Source organism: Protobothrops mucrosquamatus, unplaced genomic scaffold, assembly GCF_001527695.2.
Source record: "Protobothrops mucrosquamatus isolate PMUCROS unplaced genomic scaffold, P.Mucros_1.0 scaffold346, whole genome shotgun sequence".
Classification (NCBI taxonomy): Eukaryota; Metazoa; Chordata; class Lepidosauria; order Squamata; family Viperidae; genus Protobothrops; species Protobothrops mucrosquamatus.
This window is the reverse complement of record NW_015386683.1, coordinates 182,749-207,806: the sequence shown is the minus strand read 5'-3', so window position 1 is coordinate 207,806 and position 25,058 is coordinate 182,749. Positions and strand designations below refer to the sequence as shown.

Below are 25,058 nucleotides of genomic sequence, written 5' to 3'. Positions count from 1 at the left end.
GCTCCACTCCCTAACTCCCAGGTTATCATAAAGGTGAAAAGGTTTTAGCACAGATACAATATCCGGAGCGATTCTGTTCTTCCGAATACCAGCACCCTGATTTCCACATGTTCCCACCTCAGTTATCTTGGCAAAGCAGAAGGGGGACAATTCCAGAGGGGAAAAAAATTGGGACATGCACCAAGCATAGCACAACTTGGCCCTGAGTTCTGAAAGGGACTGCAAACCCAGGGTGGAGTCAGTCACTCTGACAGCTGTGATTTTGCTAAAGCAGTAACTGGGTGGTGCTGTAAGCCACTAAGCTGTAGCTGGGTTTTCCATCTCCTAAAATGCATGCAAACAGTCAAATGTTTGGAATGGAGCAGGAGTAATTTTCAGTCAAATAGTTTTTGACTGAAAGTGTTTTTCAACCTTGACCACTTTAAAATGAGTGAACTTTAACTCCATAGGAAATTCTGGGAATTGAAGTCCACATATCCTGAAGTGGCCAAGGTTGAAAAACACTGGTCTAACAGACAGGCACTTGGCTCATTAGAATTTCAGTAGTTTTTGCTTCTGCAAGGTGAAAGAAAGAGAAGAAGGGAGAAAGAAAGAAATTCCCAGTACAGAGATACCGGTGTTTAAACTAAAGAAGTTCAGTTCAGTGCTGGAGTTAAGAGTCTGTAGATGTTATATTTTGAAAAGGCAAGAGAAGATTCATTATCTCTTCTTTATTCCAGAAGCCCTCGATATACCCTGAAATCTTTTCAGCATCCAAGGGAATCTTTAAGCTTATTTAGAATAATCCCTCTGAATTCCATGAGCTTTATTCCAAGGTAACATAAGATTGCAGCATAAGCCTACATTTACACAGTTGTTCCTGCATTTCCATTATAAACTCTGGATTTGGGGGTTTAAATACCATGCTCTGCTCCCCTCCCTTCCTTATATTTTATTTCATGCCAGCCTGGCAAGGAGTTGAATAACTCAAAAGCTAGCTAAAGGTTGTGCCTTGTTCTAATAGAGGCATTTACCTTCCCAGACATTTTTTTTTAAGGTTGTTTTCTAAATTAGCTATTTTTCACCATTGCATGGATTCATGGGACTGCTGAATAATACTGTGCATTAACATGTTTTCTGGCATCTCTCACTGGGAGCATATAACAAACCTTACAATGGTTTCTGGGTACAATTTAAGGAGCTGATGTTAACTTATAAAGCCCTTTATGGCTTGGCACCTGGCTAACTGCAGGATCACCTATTCTAATCAGGACCAGCCAATTAATTAGCTCAAACAGAGAAACTTACTAATCTCACATTTTTAAAAGTTCCAGGAGTCTAAAACAAACAGGCACTGTTTTCCCATGGCAGTACTGATTTTGTGGAACAAACTCTTGGTTGAGATCAGACTACTAGCCCATTCCTTTTTGATATTTTGGAAGCTTTTAAAAACAGTTGTTCTCCTGATTTTATTATTCCCATCTTCATTTTCTCCTTTTATTGTTTGCAGCGTGCTGTTTTGGTTGTGTTGCTTTACTGTTTTTATGATTGTTATTCATTATGTGGATGTCTCTGAGTTGCAGTGCATGTGTGCATGTAGAACTGTGGGAAATATAATATATATATAAGGACATATGCACTGTGGGCTTTGAATCAGAAGAAAAAATCTGCTTTGTGGGTTGTAGGAAGTGCATCTAACACCAGTTTGCTCTTCCTGAAACCAGACATATATTTTCCCATAATGGCAGGGAGCTGCAGATGGCAGCCACCACATTGTCCCAGAAAAAGAAATGGCTGAGATGAGGAGTTGCAGATAGGTTGTATGATCATCCTTCAGTGGACCATTTTTGTATCTGTCGTGCTTCATGAGCCTATGATTTAAAAACCTATAGCACCATCTAGTGACGTTAAGAAAACACAACTATTCCTCATGACAGAAAACATTATTTTAGATAACACTTTTGCAAACACTTAAGGCAGTGCTTTTCAATCTTGACCACTTTAAAATGAGTGAACTTCAACTCCATGGGGAATTCTGGGAGTTGAAGTCCACATATCCTAAAGTGGCCAAGATTTAAAAACATTGGTCTAAACAGACAGGCACTTGCTCACTAGAATTTCAGGCATAAACTTTTCCCAACATGGCTTGAATATTACAGGAATAGAATTTGGAACCTTTTTTTGGCAAAGCTGTTATGCTAGGAGGTGGATGAAAAAGCAAGTTTGTAAAAAAGTTTGTATAGAACTAGAAGAAAATGAGCATGTCTAAAACAAAAGCATTCTTGGAAGTACAGCCATACCTACATCATATACAGAATGGAAAACACTTTTATTGCACAAACCAAACACACGGTTAACATGTACAGAGATACAAATGAAATATTTTAAACATCTTTAAACTGAAACTTGTAATATTTATTTGTAATTTTTTGTTCTTTGCAATAGCATTTACCTTCTGAGACCTGTGTTGTAGGAATTTCAAATCAAGCAGGAATGAGAAGTATGATGAATGGTAAATTGCTACTTCCCATTCTCATGTTCCACAGAATTGCCTAGTGAAGACTTATGTCTCATAATTCTTTGATTTCCATAAAGTAAATGGGTTGTATAAGTTTCCGCCCATTTACAAAATATACCTAGTCATCAGATTATTCAGGCATATGTATTGCAATAGACTCTACTAAATTAACTCATGTTGTCATCTCCTACACATGTGCTTGTATTCTGAAAATCTTATTAAGGATGTTGATAAGTAGGGAAAAAATTCCAACTAATTCTAGAAAGACAATGCAAGCTATGAACCCTTTGATTTTTTTCCATGCTACTGCTACTCCATGCTGAGCATCGTTCTACAATAGGGAACAAATATAGAGATAGTTATGAAATCTTATCAATCTATCCTTGACATCCCTGCAAAAATTCTCAAGAATTAGGAGTGGGATAGAGAGATGCTATAGCCCTCAGAGCTGGGAAGACAAAGGACACCGTGCTACACTTTACTATTTATTAATTCATTGTTTATGCTTTGCAATAGTTACACAGGAAGGAACAGTGAAGCTTTGGAATTACTGCCAGACAATATATCCAGGGATATGTTTTATTTTGATAACCAGCTGTCCTTTTTATTCTAAAGAGCACACCTCATCTCTGCATGATACAGTGTCTTATTTCACTTTTGCCTTTGCCCAGCTAAATATTTTCTGATCATGTACCAGTTAGACTGTTGCTCTTCAGAGTTCTTTATAATTAGAAAATAACCTAGATAGTTTGCTGGACATCCAGCAAAGCTAATACAGGTGTGCAATCCAACAAAGCATCCCTTAAACAACTGATGGTTTAATGACCCTAAACACATAATTTTAAGGAGAGCTGTCAATGGATACAGCCAAGGCAATTTTGACTGCTGCTCAATATTTATAAGACAGTGAGATAAAAGATAGCTTTAATCACAGTGGGTTCAGTTAAAACTAGATCACAAATTGTGATTGACCAGCCTTGTAAGTAGTAGAAATTAAGATTGTTACTATTTTAATATGTTTAAACATTAAAAAGAACAAGACTCCCTTCATTTTTTTAATAAATTGGCAGATTACAGGACAATTTTGGCAGGGCAATATAAAAATACCAAATAATATTGGACATAACAGTATCAAACATGGTATCAGGATGATATTTGAACTGTCATAGCAAAAGTGACTCATGTCAGATTGAATTTATAAAAACAATGAAATAAAAAAATGGGAACATCAAAGGTATGTTGTAGAAAATCAATGCAACCATTCTTTTTAAACCCTATTTACTTATATGACAAAGCGACTTAACATAAAATAAATTTCCCAGTTACTATACAAAACTGATAAGTTATCCAATCTGGATGTTACTGCATATTCAGAAAATGGAACATCTAAGTATATTGTCCCATATGTATTTGCTAGAAAAACCATAAAACTGTTTCTACGGCCTCTAACTCTAGATATCTAGACTTAGCCCTCATAACCCCTACCTAGCATAAACAATGACTTGCAAGGGATTTTGGGAATTAAAATCCAATACATCTGGAGAAAGCCAGGTTACAGAAGACAGTTCTGCATCAGGATCACATTACTTTAACAGATGGCTTGTAAAGCCATACTGAGAACATCAATTTCCGTAAGTTTTTCATAGGCAGTTGCCTCACATTGGATCAAACTATTGTTAACAATGACATGTGACAGTTTACCACATCTTCAGTCAGGAGACTTCCTGAATTATACCTGGACTAGAGAGAATCCAGGATTCTACTTCTTCTTATACTTTCCCTAGATATATTCTGGCTTGGGAGAAGAGAATGTGTTTTCTCACATAACAGGTATGGTCTCTTCTTTATCAGGCATAACATGAAGAACCTCGTTTGAAGCCCTCCATGGGCAAAAAGAGATGAAATGTAAATCTGTAACATGGAATGTTTCTATTTCAGTAGAGTAGTTTAAGTTTCTGGTCGGCATCCTTTTGTTTTGCAATTCTTTCTTTATATTTCTAATAGATTCGGGGGGGAGGGATATGTATGCACATGCACTCTTTTATGTCTGCAAATACACATAAATTTCTGTATGTATACAATCAAACAAACCATTTGATCTGTAAAGCATAGCACCACTGCGTAACATCTGTGGCTGGTCTACGCAGAGCCCTTGGTGGTCTCTGCACGAATGCCAAGTTCTGCCCTAGAAGGAGTTCAGCAGCAGCTGAGGAGAGAAAACTTCTAGCCCAGATCAACATTCCAGAGATTAGATTAAAGCTGAACATTGATCTGTAAAGCTTGGCTGGCTCTAGGGAAAGTTAAAGCAGCAAGAATGATGGGACCCTGATTAATCCAGCAGTCAAGAGTTTCCAAAAATAAAGTGGGCCAGAGGGACACAAGAAGAGGAGGGGAAGAGTATCACTCATCAACTCAGGATTCCCATCTCTATAATTCCTCTGTAAAATGTCAGATGTGACAGTCATAGGTTTGAGATGCTGGAATTTGAACATAGTTAACACTAGGGGAAAAACAATAAAACTTTGTGTCAAAAATATTTCACTGTTTCCCTTTTCTCTAACACAGCCATTTGTACAATATTCCAAACTATTCTGAATACTGTTTTCAAACATTCAATTCTGAAAAAGCTGCAGAAGGTAAATGAATCTGCAAAAAAAGTGCCTCATCTTTCATAAGCCAAAGGACTTTCCACAAGTGCAAAAAATGCCACTATTTTTAAATTCACACTACATATATTTGTAAATTACACGAAGATACTAATTGTAAATATGGCTAATATATATTTGCAAATGTATATATTTTACAAATATGCTTGTTGAGTGCTTTGTTGTGTGCTTATTTTTTTCAAATTACCTTTCTATAGAATAGGTATTTATCAGAAAGAATTGAGAATCATGGGATGTATCAATGTATAACAATATGTCAACCATCTAATTCTAAGCAGTTTTGATAATGCATTTTTTTTTTAAAAAAAGGTTGTAAAAGTGAGTACAAAGTACAAGATTATCTGTCATACCACATCCATGTGTAAGCATTTTAGCTTCTACCTTGTATGTCTTAGTAATATAATTTTCAGCAAAATAATATGGTTGAATTGATATGAATATGAATAATGAATGAGTATATTTCTTAGATGCCCTAACAAGCAAAATCAGTGCACTTCCGTTTCCTTGCACCAGCACCAATTGCAGTTCAGAGGAGGCATCTAGTTTTTACTTCTTACAAACCAGCTGTAGAGTCCATGGCATATACCATCCCGTATCTCAAGCAGAATCAATTTCATACCTCATCTGGTTAGATTTTACACATTTCCGCATTCATCTGCACATTCTTTTTCTTATTTTAATCTCTTGCCTCAAGATAATAGCAGTTGGTGCTAGTCCCTTAACTTGGAATTCCAGCTGAGCACAATATTCACACTACCAAGGTTGACTGTAAGACACAAGAGAAAAAAATCAGCTGAGCATTAGAAGGCTTTTATAATAGCATTCTTAAATCTTCAATGAAAGTCAAACTGTATCCAACAGGTTTTCTGTCATCTGCCTAAGGAGGTGAGGAAAACTGAAATCAATTAGGTTCAGATAATAATGCAGTACTTTCACCTGAAATATTTTCAATACATTTGCCTTGGAAGTAAGGCATTTTAAAGCTGTCACTTTCACGTCAGGAACAAAATTCAGGTTTGAGCAAAAAAAACCAAAAAAAACCCAACCCTCTGACAACATTTTATTTTAGCTCCACCTAATAATATACGGAACTTTTTTTTTTTTTTTAGCAAAGCTACTTGCCTCTTTTTGGCACCTTTGGAAGGTGGTCCCTCAGGGGCAGGAAGAAGGCATTTTGGTAAGTCCAAGAGCCTAGGAGAGTGGCCAGCTTTCCTGCACCGTGTCAGATTTCTCTGGCATGGCTGTGGATAAATAGATTACATTTGCATCCCTCCATTACCTAATCCACCCACGCTCCACTCATCACTTCATATTTAAAATAAAAAAGGAGCAAAAGAATGTCTCAGGCCAGAGTTAAAAGTGAAGGAGGTGATATCTGAGAGTCCTGGGGGGTCATCCTAGCCTATTCCCATCTCTGCTACTGCTCCCATTCCATATATAGCTCCTGAGAACTGCCAGACAGCTCTCTGCCTCCCTCCCTGCTCCATTTCTGCTTCTGAAGCCTGTGCCCAGTTTTTGGCCACCGCTGTGGTCTTTGGGCACCCGCTACAGTACAACAGGATGGCTGAGAAGCAGGAACAACCTCCAGTAGCCCAGAATGGTGAAAAGGCTGAAAAGGCTGAAACGGCTGAAAAGGCTGAAAATGCAGAGGAATCCGCGGAGGCAGAAAAGCCAAAGGAACTGGAGGAATTGCCACCCTTTGAAATTGTCACAGGGTAAGAGCCCTATTTCATCGCCAAGTTGACAGGAGCAACTCCTTGCTTAGGAATCTGCATAAGCTAACCAGGATCATGTCTGCAAATTTCTTTAAAAAGAAATGCCAGTCTCCACATGTGAGGATTTTGCTGTTAATAATGAAAGGAGATTGTATCTTGAGACCTGCAATAAAATGGGGAGAGGCTTAAATTATATCCAGCCAGGCTGAGCTGAGATATATCTGGAGCAAAGCCTCTTATTTTAGCATGATCATGTGTGGCACTGAAATGATTATTCTCCCTTTGCAAATAAAAAAAAAGAAAAGAAATCTTATCTATGACTTGGCTGTACAGTATTGCTTTGCAAAGCTCAATAAGACTGCTTAAAAGCACGCATTTTTTCCACATCAAAAATTCTGTTAAAAAGCAATGATAGGTAAAGGGAAAGATTAGAACTGGAGAAACTTAAGGCTAAATTCATATCCTGGAAAAATAAGAACTGCTAGTTTATTTGGAGGTATTTAAAATCAGATAATCAAAAAGGCCTAATTGTAGCAGTGAGTGGTAAGTTCATTGGATAACTCTGAAAGGATTAAGATAAGAGAACTACATTAAAAAACAAACAAACCTAGCCTGATCATTCTGTATCAGGAATTATTTATTGTAATCATTTATAGAGGGGGGAAATGAGAAAATAAAATTTGCTAAGCATTTGTAATATTTAGTATCAATTATTAAATATAGTTGAATTAAAATTATAATTGAATTAAATATTGATATGATTTCAGAATCAAACATGTAGCATTATCTTCATGGTTTTTACAACTCACTACTGTAACTATATTTCCTGGAGAAACTCAATCTGTGTAGTTGCTAAGACTCAAAACTGACTTGATGGCACATTTAATCAAAAATCAACTAACTGGTTTATCAGACCTTTTATCAACTAAGTACCACTCATATTTGTTGGATTTCAAATCCTATAATCTTCTAGATGGCACCTTGGAACCTCAGCTGGGGCAGTTCAGCTTTCATTGTATACATTAAAAAAAACCAGAATTACCATAAACATCAGTGAAGGATCTAACTACAGTAGTATATTTTCAAGTCATTGTCAGTTGGAATCATTGTCTTTATTTGCCATTTGTTATACATGTCACCTATGAAAAATAAGTGTTAATAAATGAAGCTTGCAGTGAAATACTGAAACTACAGTACAATTTGCTATTATCCAAATCTATAGACAAGATTCTAGATAAAAGCTCTCTAAGGTTCAGTTCTTATGATAGACATTATTTTTTTCTAGCCTAGCCCATTAACCCACGCCAGGGTGGAGCAATGGCTAAATTTTATTCATTCCTTTGTCTAATGGCAAAAATAGCAACAAGGCAATTTGGGCCAATTTGTAAATGTCAGTGTTGCTGCAAAGAGTATTGTATTATTTGAAACTATTGTAAGAATGTAAGCAAGTGCACCATCCTTTAGGCAATAAATCCCATTGAACTCCCTAGTAAGATTATGAACTAGAGCAGGAGTGTCCAATCTTGGCAACTTTAAGATTTATGAATTTCATCTCCCAGAATTCCCCAGCCAGCCATAGTTGAAGTTCACAAGTCTCAAAGTTGCCAATGTTGGACACCCTTGCACTAGAGTCCTCATAAAATAATCCCAGTTCATGATTCATAATGAACTTGCTCACTATGAGGTAATGGTGTTTTGGCAGCATACAAGATCAACAAGACTAGGACTGCTATACAATCCTCACAGCTCCCTCTTCTAACACTTTGGAGGTATTTTGTCCTACAGGAACTGCTGCCTAAGTAATAGTTTCCAATGCAAAGAAAAGTAGTACTGATTGAAAGACCAAGGCTATGTGTGTCCTCCCCCCTCAATAGGCAATGGCACCCAGGGACTGTCAAAAGTTGTTAAACTGTAATTTTAATCATAACAAAAGTTATCAGATTTGTGACTGGAGGATACTCATATTAATATTTATTAAAAGATATAGTATTACTTAAATATATAATTTTAAGCTTAACTGTGAGTGGAATAAATCATATTTAATCTTTGGTTTGACTTCAATAAATCTCTTTGGTGTGTGACTCCCCAGTGCGCTCCTTCACCTGAAAGCAGATGTGATATAGAGATAGGAGCCAGGTAGAGGTCGGGAGCAGCAAACTGCCCCCTCCAAAGCCTATGTGCCTCTTCTCTCTACATCAGTGGTTCTCAACCTGTGGGTCGGGACCCCATTTGGGGTCGATCAACCATTTCATGGGGGTCGCCAAGCAAGGCTGTCCGCCATTTTTTTGTCCGCCATTTTTTTGGTCCGCCATTTTTCCCCCTTTTCCAGCGGGTGCCTTACCTCCCTTGGGCTGGGCCAGCTGGTGGTCAGCCTGCTCCATCTCTGCCGCTTGCCAGCTACACTTCGGCCGGCGCAGGGGGCGGAACCACGCATGCGTGGCGCTCCCGGGCAGGGAAAGTCCTCGACTTATGACCGGTTGGGTAGTCCTCAACTTACGACCGGTTTAGTCCTCGACTTACGACTGGTTTAGTCCTCGACTTACGACCGGTTGGGGTCGCGGCATTAAAAAGGTTGAAAACCACTGCTCTACATTATCTCATCCCTTCACATCACCATGGCAATGTGGGAAACTACCCTAGGCTGGTACAATGACCTCACCTGCCTGATATCAGCTAGCTTACACCAACAGGATATTGCAGCAAACTACTCCCTGTTTTGGGCCTCTGGCTTTCTATCCTTAAGGATTGATAAGGAGTTTAACCAATAAAATGCTATTGCCATGTTAAACTTTTGCTGCTTGAAAAACTGTATAAAAGAATAAACGCTGTGAAGGCGGTCAGCCATATTTGCACCCTGCAATGACTGAGCACTGATTACTACAATGTGACTTAAATTTAAGGGTACCCTATGAAGGATCATTTATTTATTTACTCCTTCCTCCTCCTGTTTTCCTCACAACAAGCCTGTAAGGTGAGTTGGACTGAAAGAGAGTGACAGGCCCAAAATTAAATAGGATTATGGAAGGCAGAGTCTTTAATTCTGTTTACACTGCTAGAAAAGCAAATTAGAAAATATGTACTGTCATCATGGATTAGATTAGAATGATTATGTATTGGAATTTTAGCCCTGACCTAAAATTTTCAGTTAAAGACTCTGTATCAAATTACTTAAAATTAATAGATTGAGTCTTATTTAAAATAAAAGGAACATTAGTAGCCTACTGTTGTGATGTTGATAAATTTCTTTTCATCTGCAATAAGATGCCAGTTTTCTTTATCAGGTTTAATTTAAACATGTTTTATCCATAAAACAGTATTATTCTAAGATTTACATCACCCCCTGTGGCCACAAAATTAAATTATAGTTTCAATTATTTACATATTAGCCTGATGAAAAAAGACATTTAGCTAATGAGGAATTAAAAACCTTAAGAATAACAACAGTTCTGCCTAATTATCCCTGGCAATTGAAACATTTCGGCTACAATCACTAGATTACAAGTTTGCTTTTTTGCCAAAGTATCTTTGAACCCCACCCCAAACGGATGTAACTGTGGAACTGTCCTATGGCCTGACCAGTTTTTAGAATTAAGATTATTCCTTGCCCCATTTTTCAGTGTGATAATTTATTTTATAGATAGCCATGTACATTTCTTGAGATATGTGGAGCATTCATTTACACTACATTGTTCTGCAGCCAAAATTAAGCAGTTAGAACCAATTCATGAAAATGTTATCTCCCTGTCAGGTAAATATGATGTCACCCTCAACCTGTCCCCATCGCATCACCAATGCAAGCAAGCACCTGCTATCTATTCTTACAGTACATCAAAAAATAGTGTTTCCTATCTTCTGGTGCATAAATAATGTATTGTCTGCCTGGTACACTTTGGCAATTTGTAGGAAAATGCTTTTAGTCAGTTAGTTATTGTACTGTATTGTAGGGAAAACACTCCCTTTCCTCTCGTCACTGTCCTCCATAGCCTTTTCATCCTGAGCTGCTGTTCCAATGAAAAGCTGTGTTGTCGTTATAGATGGTCCTCAACTTATGAACATTCATTTAATAACTGTTCAAAGTTATGACAGAGCTGAAAAAAAGTCACAACTGGTCCTCATACTTATGACTGTCACATGATCAAAATGTAAGCATTTGGCAACTGGCATGTATTTATGATGGTTGCAGTGTCCCAGGGTCATGTAATCGCCATTTACAACTTTCCCAGGAGTCATCTACATCCAAAGTCAATGGGAAAAGCAGGATTCATTTATCAACTGCAACAAAAATGTTTATAAAATTGGATGCAAGTCACTTACCGTATTTTTCGCTCTATAAGACGCACTTTCCCCCCCCCAAAAGATGGGGGAAAATGTCTGTGCGTCTTATGGAGCGAAAAATACGGTAACTATATCACTTAGCAACAAACGTTCCAGGACTAATGTTGCTCATAAGTTGAGAACTATCTGTATTGTGATTATTTTAAGAAGTTCATTGACGGAATGGTAAAAGGGTGAACTTTTATTCATTTATTTTTAACCAGGTGAAATTAACAAGCGTTCTAGCAGTTTGCCCTTCTAGCCCAAATGATATGAGTTTTGGTTTCTTTACCAGTCCACAATAGTTCCCAAAGATTTCCACTAAAAAAAAAGTAATTGGTACTTGATTTCCAGCATGAATGAGAGGGGTAAAGAAGCAGGGAAATCCACCAATCAGGGATGATGGAAATTGCTACCCAGACACAATTCTGGTCAGCATAGTTGCCAAAACCTGAAATCCATAATGCTTTTTAAAGCCAGCTTCCTTTACAACCAGTTTTAAGACATAAGCAACTTAGCAGAAATACCATCCTATCACTGGTCTCAGGGTAGAGGGCTCTCCTCAGGCAGAAGAATATTAAAAATATAACTTTTCATAAAAGAACTAATCTACAATTAAGAGGTTCAAAATTCTTTAATACAGATTAATACAGACCAATCCATTCACTAGTACAAAAATGCTAATATCACACCTAATAACTCCCTTGTGCACAACCACCATCACTTTTTGGGCTTCTATATTTTATTTTAATGTGGAAATGAAACTAACATTGTATTGTAGTTCAGAAAATCTTGTGAGATAATCATTCTTTTAATCTTAAAGATATCACAAGATTTTCTGTTTGGTCTGTCAGTAATAGAGTAACATTTTTTTAAAAAAAAATTATTTAGCCAAACCCAAAATCTATTTTTAATTTTTTAAAAAAAATCAGATTTATGGAGTGGAAGACTCAATTATTTGCAGGACACACCCTTCATATAATCATACTGAAATGATTGAAAACATTCCTCTAATAATATATAGATATACAGGTAGTTCTTGACTTACGACCACAATTGAGCCCAAAATTTCTGTTACTGAGACATTTGTTAAGTGAATTTTGCCCAATTTTATGACCTTTCTTGCCACAGTTGTTAACTGAATTACCACAGTTAATTTAGTAACACAGTTGTTAAGTGAATCTGACTTCCCCATTGACTTTGTTTGTCAGAAAGTCACAAAAGGTGACATGATTCCTGTACACTGCAACAGTCATAAATGTGAGTCATTTCGCAAGCATCTGAATTTTGATCACATGCTGCAACAGTCATAAGTGTGAAAAAGGGTCACAAATTATTTTTTTCAGTGCTGTTGTAACTTTGAACAGTCACTAAATGAACTGTTGTAAGTTGAGGACTATCTGTAATTCCTAGGGTCAACAAAAATAATGAGAAAACTACTTCAGTACTCATCAATAATGAGCATTCTGCCAAAAAATGTGTAGTGTAAAAGTTTGGTAGTTGGAGCCCAGAGGGGAAACAATAACAGGCATAAACAATTTTTCAAAACAAAGAGCTTAAGGCTTTCTAACTTTTAACAGCATATATAAACTGTACATCAGTATTATACAGAAAGGAGAGTTTAATTTAAAATCTGTGTATCTCATACTTCGCAGCAATATAGATCAATTGCCTAACAAATCAGGATAATTGAAGAGGTGCTGACAGCTGAATTTCCTGGCAATCATCATTATAAGGGACACATGAATGCATCCAAAGACTGTGAATACATATGTTATGAAGATTGTTTTGCTTTCTTAATCATTTAATTGGACTGAACTGGAGTAGAAGGGAAGGGGGCATGGGAGATTCTCTGCAATGAAAAGGCAAAACAAAAAAAATCTTATCCATTGCTATTGCTTCAGATCTGCAGAAAAAGACTTGTAAATGTTTTGGAGGTACAATCATACTGTTTCTATCTATATCAGGGGTGTCACACTCGCAACGTCACGTGACGTGTCGTGATATATCACAACTTTTTTGCCATTGCAGCAATGGGGTGGGCACGGTTTTGCTATGATACATCTGGCCCACGGGCCGGCAGTTTGACACCCCTGATCTATACCATCATCTTACATTGCAACATCTAGGCTACTTAGTATTGTTAACATTATTGCTGGGGACACTGGGAGAAAAAACAGGACAGGAAAATTAAGCATTTTTCCTTTCCTATTAATTTACCATTGAAAATATTCTGTAGTATTCTCACACATCCACATCTCACTGAACACGCACTTGGGAATCTTTAAAAGAACAATAAAGGAAGACATTAGATGATTTAAATTTATTTTCCACAAGGTTTCTGGTGTACAAGTTATTTAAAGTATATTGCAATTAAGAAAAATACTAAATGTTTTTAAAGGTTTATTTTCAAGGACTCAAGAATTATTTCACTCATTTTCAGTAAAATAAGAACTATTTGTGCTTTATTGATTTTATTTTTTTATATTAAATAATATTGATTGTGTAATGTATATGAGGTAAAACAAATGTATTCTGAGGGCAAAACTGATAGAAAAGAAAATGTTGGTAAAGTACTTACAAATGGCTTTAGATAACAAAAATATAGAATAGTTATATACTTCTCCAGTAGACTGCATCACCACTAGAAAATAAGAAAATGAAAATATAAATTTTGCTTTTAATTGGATATTTCTCCAATAGATTACAAAAACAATATATAGCACACAGCCTACCCTTTGCACAACTTTCCAGTTTAAATCCCAATACATTAAACTACTGAATTGAAATTCTGTAATGTTTATCCAGGTGGGAAATGTTGCCTATTACATTTAGACAGCATGGAAAAAATTGCTCTGAAAACAATAACAAAAAGCTGGTGATAGTTGTAATATTGTGTGATTCATCTCTGTTTACTTTTTCCCAATTCAAAGCAAACTCCTAGCAATTCCTATTCCATACCTCCTTATTGGTGAGGTTGCTTTTGCATAAACTGTTAAATAGGAAATAGCTATTGTGAGGTTGCTTCCCTCTAGTATACTTTGGGGAACAATAGAGTTGTCATAAAATTATCTTAACGAAATCAAAACCGTACAGGTGGTTACATTATAAACTGTGTATGCACACTGATACTTTCATTCTTCTCTCCAGAGAACGGCTTCCAGCCTGCTTTTTCAATTTCCAGTTCAAGAATGTCGAATACAGTTCAGGAAGAAACAAGACCTTCTTGTGCTACATCATAGAGATCCAGGATAAGGAGTCCAAAATCATACGGGGCTACCTGGAAGATGAACATGCAGCAGCCCATGCAGAAGATGCCTTCTTCAACACTATCTTGCCCAAGTGTGAGTCTGGCTTGCGCTACAATGTCACCTGGTACGTCAGTTGTAGTCCCTGTGTAGGATGTGCTGATCGGATAACTAAAGCACTTCAGAAGAACAAGAACCTACATCTCTCCATTTCAGTAGGTCGTCTATTCATGTGGGAGGAACCTGACATACAAGCTGCCTTGAAGAAAATGAAAACAGCTGGTTGTAAATTGAGGATCATGAAACCTCAAGATTTTGAGTATGTCTGGCAAAACTTTGTAGAGCAGGAGGAAGAAGAAGCAAAGGCATTCACACCCTGGGAAGACATTCAAGAGAACTTCCAATTTTATGAAGAAAAGCTTGCTGAACTTTTGCACTGAGGTTAGTGTTAAGTGTGATTTTGAAATCTCCCTGTTTAGGATAGTTTTTCAGACCGTCATAAGAAACAAAGTTTATTTTGGTTTTTAATGTGACAACTTCGGCCAGATTAGAACACACATCTCTGCATTTCACTGCAGAGGCATACTGAGTCCTATTTTATCAACCACTGGCACAGTTCAGAACCCCTCCAAATTTACCCAGGAGGCAGCAAGGGGAAATAATGTCTGGGCAGTAGGTTAATCAAGGAGAAACTTTTAACTAAAGGCTGACCCCAGAATAAGTATCAAGAATTCAAGTCTTTTTTATGCATATCAAATGCTAGAAGCTGAAAAGGCACAAAAGTAAAAAATAAATTGACAGCGATTTCCACAGTTGCTTTCAGCTACTACAGTATTCCTTCTGACAGGATTATGCATAAAAATTCCACAGCTCAAATTAGCCTCTAAATTAGAATTCTAATCTGCATACTGTATGTTTCACAAATCTCTAGCTATGTATTGTAATTCCCCAATCTTTAACTCAGATTTCTACATGACTGCAATCTTTCTTTCCTGGCTTTCAGTCAACCATGGAAGAGAGGTGATCCTACTTCTCTGGTGAAAGACAGGCAAAATCGAGTTACCCCTCTTTTTTAAAAGAAAAACCCATCTCTTTATTGCCCTTTTACGAGACTATTTCTGCTCCAACCTGGACTCACAGATCAGCTTATTTTTCCATAGTGCTTTCAGAGTCTGGATCCCATGGAATCCATTCCTCCTTCACTCACCACACTTCCATATGGCAATGACTCCATGTATCTACATTAGGTCAGTTACAAAAACTGGCAGGTGGAAATAGCAAATAAATATAAAAATCAGTCTTACAAAAAGCCAAACATATGATCTATCTCAGGGGTAGACAACCTTGGCTCTTTTATGACTCGTGGACTTCAACTCCCATAATTCCTGAGCCAGCATAGCTGGCTCAGGAATTCTGGGAGTTGAAGTCCACGAGTCATAAAAGAGCCAAGGTTGCCTACCCCTGATCTATCTATTGTAATTCAGTATTTTTCAAACTCCGCACTCTTAAAATGTGTGGACTTCAACTCCCAGAACTCCACAGTATGCTCGATGTGAAATTTTGGGAGTAGAAGTCCCAAAAAGATGCCAATTTTGAAAAATACTTATCTAATTCAAAAGTAACAGCTACTAAGGTTTCAGGGGGGCGATACGTTTGTGGAATTGAAACACAGTATTTCTGAATGCAAAGGAATGCTCTAACATTAAACTAGGTCTCTCTCCCTAATCCATCTGCTACTGTTTAAACAGAAATATATTATAGTGATGCATTTTTCAAGTGGTGCTGCATTTTCTGCAATACAAATTCCATACTACAAATCTCATATTTGAATCAGAATATAAAAAAGATCAGAAATAATCTTTTAGAGTATTTTAATCAACTAAAACAAATACATAATTACAATAAAATTCAACTGGAATCTTAAGCTGTAACATTAAAATTATTTTTGTTTGTTTGTTTAGGAAATTTATCTGCCACCTATCTCATATTCTACATGGCAAAAATCTCATATCAATCTCTATAAAATTATCAACAGAGATTTGAAGAAGCTATTAATAAAGTGTCTCTGGCTACATAAAGGGTTCAAATGGATTTTATAAATTTAGACAAGGGAAGAAATCAAACCCCCTGCAAAATAAGGAACATTTGTATTAGTTCTCCTATTTTGCAAGAAATAAAACAACATATTGCTGACAGAATCATTTTGTGCCTCTTTTTCTGTCTCTCCAGGAAAAAAATGTGCCAACCCAATGGAGCAACAAGCATGATATACTCTGATATTTGGGACTCTCAACTCAGTTTTCCAGAGCTGCTTTGAAACAGGAAACACCAGATGTCTCCAGCTGACACACTGCTAAGCTGATAGACTAAAAATAAATTTATTATGATGCATGTAGGGATTTGATTTTTTTTAAAATAGATAAACCTGCAGTGCTATTGTTCATATAGAAGAAAAAAACATTATGAATGACAAAGAACAGAATCAAAGCAAAATTCTATCATTTTTAAGTTTAGAAAAGTCCCATCCCAAGAAACTTCAAAAATTAAATTTAATAATTGTGTATTTTTAATATTTTTAAAAACTAATTAATATGCAGTGAATAGTGAGAGAAATCAAAGGGAAATGTAATAGGGAGAGAAATTACTAATTATTTTATTGGCAGTGACCATTCACAAAGCATTGGTTGAGGGAGGTAGAAATATTTTTGCACTTCTGAACTGATTAGCATATTTTTTTTTAAAAAAATGGTTTCTGTTAATGATAAATATTTTCCTGCTGACTCATCTTATAATTTATTTAAAGCATAATTTTTTTTTAAAATTGAACAAATGAAAAGCAAGAAAACAATCTCACTAAACACATCTAATTTTCAGTAAGTTGTCCCCAATTACACTTCTAATTTGAAAAGATCTCTTTCAGATTTAAAATATGATTTTTATTCCATTATCCATTTTTATTAAAAATTTGGTCTAGAGTAAAAAATGCCCTCATATTCGCACTTAATTATTTTATCTAGCACTCATTTGCTATTTTAGCAATATGTACTCTGTAAAAGAAACCACCTAAGCAAATCTGATCCAGCATTCTATGATGTGTATGAACTTATTCATGGAATGCTTAAATAGCACCCCCATACATTTCAACAATGGACCTGGGTGGACAGGAATAACTATTCATGTGCAATTGATATACTGCAGTATTTCAAAGGCATAAATACATAAAACTCATATTTGGAAAAGGTCTTTTATTTACATATGTGAACATCTGATTTTTTTGGTAAACATTTAAATCTATAACTGAAACATAACATTCTACCTTATTCCAATCTTTTCCATGATTGCCAATGTAGATCAAAAATAACATCTTCCAATTGCTAAATAGGAGATAGATATACAAAGTATCCAAACATTAGAATGTACATTTTGACTTTTTTTTTAAATTGGAGTAAGCAGATGACTTAAAGAATTGTGGAAACTAGAATTAAGATATTTTTATCAACACATGCCAGCTAAGATACAACGATATAACATCAAACCGAACAGACAATTATATTAGAAATTAAAGAGTATAAACTGTAATATGAATATTGGTATCTTCAAATACTTCTTCAAGCATTGTTGAAACTTTCTTCCAGTCCAGACGGTCAAGTCCACAACCAATCCTGAAACATAGAGGATACAGGTGTCTTTACTGGACATTTTCTTTGAAACATTTAGTTCACCACAATTTATAGGAAGCATATAAGCAATGCCAAAACAAGGATTAGTTCAAACCAACATATTAGGTGCAAATATGATACAATACTAATTGCATGCCAAATATCTCAATATAGTCACAATTATTGATTTATCCTAAAGAAACATACCTATTATTATTAGCCCACAAGTGGAAAAGAAGTCTTGTGGCTCACAAAAATATGAGAGTGTGTAATATCCCAAGAAACTAAAATTCATTCACTAGCTCATTAGGTATATCACTAAGCTAAAATCTAGATTTTTTTTTAGAAACTCATCTATAATTATGACCATTTTCTATCACATTTTTTAAGCTATAGAAGTGTGGTGCTCTCAAATTACATTTTCTCAGTTATACAATCACATATCAGAACTTGAAAAAATGTTATCTTCCATTTAATAACATTTCAAATTCAAATCAATGAAAACAGGTTTTTTGCTTTAAATATACAAAAATATGTTCTGAATGTACTTAATATAAAAAGTCAGTAGCTCTTCCAGTTCTTTTGGACTTATTATGGAGCCTTGCTTTAGAGCTTTTACAAAGACAAAATATTTCAATATAAATAAAAAAGTAAAAGATCTTCAATTAATGAAAAACTTTTTTTATTTGTCAATGTGCAAATATAGTACAGTATAGTAACATTACAGTATAAAAATGAGCTTACTTTGGCATAGAAACGTGAATTACTGCATTTTTCAGACAATGGATTTTCATAGCTTCTAAACTCTTCCGTAAATTGTCATATGTAGGTTTATGAAAATATTTGTTCTTTGAGATCTAAAAAGTGGTAAAATGTAGATGAGACATATTTTAGATCTGAATCTTTCTGTGTTGCATGTTATATGTCTATTGAGACATTTCAGTAAATTCAGTGGGAAATCTTTCATAAATATGTTCCAAATTGCAGCATTAATCCAGAAACAAATCCTACTAAGCTCAAGGTGCTTTGCTTCTGGATAGACATACAAAGGATTGCATTAATATATTATTCTCATATATTAGATTTTAATTCCATTCAAAAAGAACGTAACAGGTTTTTCATCTCAAGATTATTTTAAAGTATATGATAAATATAAAAGGGCACCCTAACTTATCAGTCAAAGGAATTCCTAAGGGGTTTTAATCTGTGCTGTGATAAAAAAGCAGAAATAGAATTCTAAAATGTCTTTTTAAATGACAATTTAGAGGATAAATGAAATGTAATTACAATCCTTCAGACCCATTCACTACTTGCTTTTAGATAGACATAATAAGAATATACTCAAATAATAAACACATTTGATTTAGAAGAAATCTAACTGATTTAGAATGTTACTTCTAAATGATTTGGTTTAATTTATAAAGATTGAAGTATAACTTCAAGAATCATTGAAATTGTTTTTATTACAATTGAAACAATACACTTATCACAGTAAAACCGTGATTATCTGATGTCAATTGAGAATTTATTAGATAGCAATAGCAATAGCAGTTAGACTTATATACCGCTTCATAGTGCTTTACAGCCCTCTCCAGGCAGTTTACAGAGTCAGCATATTGCCTGCAACAATCTGGGTCCTCATTTTACCAACCTTGGAAGGATGGAAGGCTAAGTCAACCTTGAGCTGGTGAGAATCGAACTGCTGGCAGTCAGCAGAATTAGCCTGCAATACTGCATTCTAACCACTGCACAGCAAACATTGCATTTGTATAGCCATTCCTTCAGAGAAACCATTATTAAAAATTTCAGCAATATTTGTCAATGAAGAGGATGCTTAACTTCGCCAATCATAATACTTAATGCATAAATCCTGTATTTATCTCTAGAATATCTATTCTTGTGCTAGAATCAATAATGTGCCCAAAGACATACCAAGTAGTATACGTATCTAGTTTCCCTCTTCAGAACAGCCACATCTCCAGTCTTCTTGTCTGATATTAAAAAATATCAGTTAATTCCTAATCTCCAAGTACTGAAAATATGTTTATTGTTTTTCAGAACTATCATAATAAACATGTAATAGACCTCTATGGCCATCCCTTATTCTCAAATATTTTTAGACAAACACCAAACAATATATAAATTGATTATATGTGAAAAATTTATAGCACAGGATTCAATGAGTAACTTAACCAAGTGTAGGTAAGAATTAGATGAGTGCTTATATAAGATTCATTCTAAAATAGTGAGGAAATATGTTTACTGTCCTATTTCTAACATTTCTAAGTTACAATTCCACATTATACTAGACCAGGGCTTTTCAACCAGTGGTACGGGTACCACCTGTGGTACATTGGCACCTGGCAGGTGGTACGCGACCATCCTAGAAAAGTGGTAGCGGGGGAGGGGAATGAGCTGAACCAGTGGCAGCACCGCACAAACCTGAGCGAGAGATGGCTGGAGCTGCAGGGTTGTCAGGGCTCAGCAGAAGCGCCAGGATCAGCACTTCTTCGGGGCTCAGAGCTCAGCGGAAGCGCCAGGATCAGCGCCAGGCTCCAGCTGGAGCTCGCCGCTGATCCTGGTGCTTCTGCTGAGCCCTGAAGAAGCACCGATCAGCTGGAAAGCAGCACTGATCCTGGTGCTTCTGCTGAGCCCAAAAGAAGCGCCAATCAGCTGGAATGTTGCAGCATCTCCAGGGTCTTGTGATTTACATTCAGATGCTTGGCAACTGATTCATATGTCCCAGGGTCATGTGAAGTGACCAAAACCTGCTGCAACCACCCAGCAGACGGGGGGAATAAAAACCAAATACCCCCACCCCACCCCCACTGCCAATCCTCCACAGAAATGCTCACAACAATGAAAACCTCGGACAGGAGGAAGAGCGTCACCGGGTGGGCAGGCAGGTGTCTTGCTCGGCTGTGGCTTAGGGGGCACTTTTTTCAGTGCCATTGTTACTTCAAACAGTCACTAAGCGAACTATTGTAAGTCGAGGACTACCTGTACTTTATCACTTTTTTTCCTTTTTTTTTTGGTCATCAAGTTTTTGACACCTTGCTAGGCGACTGGTGGTACTCGGATATTGCCATATCCTAAAAGTGGTACAATGGGTGAAAAGGCCTGTACTAGACAATACAACTGAATAATCTGGTAACAAGTATATAACATATAGGGTGCATTTAAAAACTATAATGTACTGATAAAATTCCCACCCCATCAATAGTCTCAAAGTCCCAGACATAGAGCTAACATACAAAGTAAGCTCTTCGATCACCTAGTGGTTCTATTCATCTGTTGTTTGTTGTTAACACAAGCCTTGTTTAGATACTTTTAAACAAAATTAATGAACTTCTGACTGCTTGTCTCCCAACGCAGGAGCATACAATATGATGGAAATTAGTAGTTCCATTTGAAATAGGCATGTAACTACAGCAAGTTAAACCTCTTCTGCGGCAAGCTTAACTACTGATTATATCCTGAATATTACTTAATAATTGTATTATTGTTGTTAGTTAACTATGTTTATACTTGTTTTGTTTCTAGTGGAAGGGACAATTGTCCCTGACCACTAAATGCCCTCAAAAGCTAGTTTAAAAGCCCCCGCTACACTCAAAAAACCCCATCTGGAACACATTATGTGTTTCTGCCATTTGAAGAAATCTATTTGCATAACACTCACTTTTACTGTATAGTAAGTATAATNCAATCCTCACTAATACAGTGAGCCAAGGAATCTGTTTCTGAACAAGTAAAAAGATCTCCCTGTACATATTTAATCTGAGTAAAAAGGAAAGAGAAGACTCAATATATAAGATAAAATTTCAGAACTAGAAAATGTAAGGCAATATATATAATATCACAGTTTAAGCTGCTGACTACTACACATAAGACACTCTTAACACAATGAACCTACTGTAAAAGTATTTACTAAATTTCCCACTATATAAAATAGGGCTTCTTTTGAGATATACACAAAATAAAACAATAAAATAGAATTTATTTCCAAGAAAAATATGTATTATGCATTCAGTAACATAGGTGGCCAATTGAGTTTAACTCCTGGTGGTTTCATTTAGTTTTCTGGACAACAGCACTACATTACTTTGCCACTGCCACATTCTCATTTTTTTTATTTTTTACAACCATGGGATTTTTTGGCATCCTCCTTTCCAATAATCAGTTCAATGTTGTTTTCATTCTCATTTTTTTGATTTCCTACAACCATGGGATTTCTTGGCATCCTCCTTTCCAATAATCAGTTCAATGTTGTTTTCTCTAATATCCAAAGGATCACTCCTCCTGATATATATCCACATAAATATTAAAGTCTCTTTCTCTTCTTTCACAGCTGTACATTGTGCAAAGAAACAGGAGAGACTCTTCTAAAGTCTTAACACCTAGATTCAGGATCCTCCTCTTCGTGGAGATTTGATACTATGTTGGCTTTATTTTAATGTCAGCTTCTTACCTGGCTGTTCATCTGTTAATAACTCTATACGTTCTGGATTACTGATTTGTTTTATTTTAATGTCTGTTATCTCAATACTGTTAATTTTTTTCAACTGCCTTTCTTATTTTTAAATTTGTATTAGGAAAATGAAATTTTTAATTTTTGTTTTGAATCATGATCATAATTCTCTTCAAAGGGAACTTCCATTAAGTTAAGCAATCATTTTCTTAAAGCCTTCAATGGAATTATTACACTGACTACAGTTAAAGCAGGCACAACTGGTTAACTTGTTTTAGAAACAAAGTTCTACAGTTGCAGAGTTAGAGTATTTGTGGACTCTGTGAATGGCATTTGGGGAATTTATAAAATGGATTACGCCAGTACTTTATAGAGTGCCACTGAATATTTTACTATTCTTTTCTACATAGCAGAATCTGGTAAGAAAACATATTTCACTGCAAACATGTCAGGAAAGTCATAATTATAAATCTTTAGGGGAGTAATTAATTTATCTCATGCCACAGAAATCTAAGGCTTCATGCCATACAAAAATAGATTTCGAGATAATGGGAAACTTCTTATATAGACTCATACTGCAATCTATTCCGGGTACTCATGTCGTAACGTAAAATCAATTTAAGTATTCCATGCTAACGATCAACAGATCATTTATGCTATAAACAGTAGATGGTAGAAATCTTTAGGACAATTTTTGCCTTAATGACCTGTAGTACTGGCTTAAGGGCATATTATCTGTGATTAACAATTAACAATTCTTAAACCTTCATTTTCTGTATCTATACTAAATAGTCATACAAAAATTTCAACAGATTCAATGAACTGTATGCAAGCTCCAATTACTTTCAAGTAAGTATACACGATTTAAATCGGGTTAGCTTATATTATAGTTTGTTTTATAATATAAATCAATAACACTGCAGAAGGTAAAAATGCAAGTGAGCTTCACCTTGTATAATTATTTCCTCTTTGCAATCTGCAAAGGAGGAACTCTTTGGGAGAGTTTTTGCCCTTAGATGATCTATTCTAATTTCATTAATATTCTAATTTAATTTATATAACATATAAAAGATCATGTTTATATCTTATCATATATATGAATAATATATCATACAAAAGTGGTGTTGTTCACAAAATATTCTCAAGTGAAGTTCAATCAGATCACATTAAATTTCACATAATTTGGAATTTCATGTCGGTGTGGTTTTCAAGCATAATTTATGACTTAGAATAGCAAGCACAGTCTCTGCACAAGGTCTATAGCCTGCAAGACAATGCAATATGTATGGAAGCAAATGTATATCCAGACATATGCACTCACACCATTAGACTCCAAACCTCACCTTTCTTTTAGCATCATATTTATTTGGAACTGTTCCTCTTGGCCCCACAAAGTTTCTACTAGATTGTAGCCACTTTGTTAAAAGGAAAGTTTAGTATGTTAGCCATTCTGTGAGTGGATCAATCACAAAATTACTCTTGAAATGCCAAATGCATTCTTACTATAAAAAGGCTGGCTATTCCTCATTTATAAACATTATTGGCATAGAGTAACTTTAAATTTTTAAACAGAACAGGAAGAGCTACTGCTTTATATTATACTTTATAGCATTCTAACTACTGCTTTGGGAAATTGCCAAATGTTAAGGGATCAATTTTCTTATGAATCCATTAAAGGGGGAAAAAACAAAGAGTCAGCCATTCTATCTGGGTACACTTCCATTGTGAATTAATTTTTTAAATACAATGTTTTACACCTGAGCAATCAGCCTGTCAAAGATGAGGAAAAGGCAGAACTACCAACAGCATTGACTTACAGACACTGCAGAATGTATTATTAAAGGATGGATAAAATATGAATAGTACTGAAAATGGATTGTATTATAACCTATTTGGCAGAACTATATTGTAGTAAAATGAACAGTGATTATGCATAGTGATTATGCATTACATCATTATTCTAGCAATTATGCAGACAAATCATTCTAGTTATGCAGACAAATCATTATTCTAATAATTGTTCATTTTACTACATTAATATGGCTAGCATACTAAGATGAAGTGAAACCTATGCAAAAATTAATTCCAATAAAGTTTTACAAATATGAGGATTATTTTTCCCTGCACAAACAAAACCCTACAATCAATCCTCCATACCAGATGGTATTTTTTAAAAACTGACCAGCTATTTTCTGTTGAGAAATAAAACTATCTTTAGAATTCAAAACTGAATTTCAAATTAAAAAAAAAAACTTCACTACAAACCCTTTCTTCATTTCCAGAAACCCGGGTACTAGCCATAACTGGGTGGATCACAGGGATTTTTTTCAGCTACAAAGACTAGAAAATAATAATGTTCATATTCATGGCAGGCAAAGCAAGCAAAGAGAAATGACTACTAAAAAATTTAAAATTGCTGTAAACCCAAACTATCAAATACGAATTAGGGCACCAGTTACACAGCGATAACCTTCCCTTCCCCCCCCCCATG

At 35.6% G+C, this 25,058-nt stretch overlaps 2 protein-coding genes across 2 annotated transcripts; one reads left to right on the top strand and one right to left on the bottom strand.

The window, feature by feature from the left end:
• The first annotated feature begins 6,619 nt into the window (after positions 1-6,619).
• Positions 6,620-17,217, top strand: APOBEC2 (apolipoprotein B mRNA editing enzyme catalytic subunit 2). The gene is made up of 3 exons (XM_015815518.1): positions 6,620-6,878; positions 14,343-14,881; positions 16,670-17,217. The coding sequence occupies exons 1-2, from the start codon at positions 6,724-6,726 to the stop codon at positions 14,878-14,880; spliced, it is 693 nt and encodes a 230-aa protein (XP_015671004.1). The 5' UTR covers positions 6,620-6,723; the 3' UTR covers position 14,881; positions 16,670-17,217.
• A 453-nt stretch (positions 17,218-17,670) lies between these two features.
• On the bottom strand, positions 17,671-24,980 carry OARD1 (O-acyl-ADP-ribose deacylase 1). Its single transcript, XM_015815522.1, has 6 exons — positions 24,833-24,980; positions 21,785-21,876; positions 21,236-21,246; positions 20,032-20,090; positions 18,844-18,956; positions 17,671-18,102 (listed from the first exon to the last, which is right to left on the bottom strand). Exons 1-6 carry the CDS (start codon positions 24,866-24,868, stop codon positions 18,000-18,002), a joined length of 414 nt encoding a protein of 137 aa, XP_015671008.1. The 5' UTR covers positions 24,869-24,980; the 3' UTR covers positions 17,671-17,999.
• Positions 24,981-25,058: the final 78 nt, after the last annotated feature.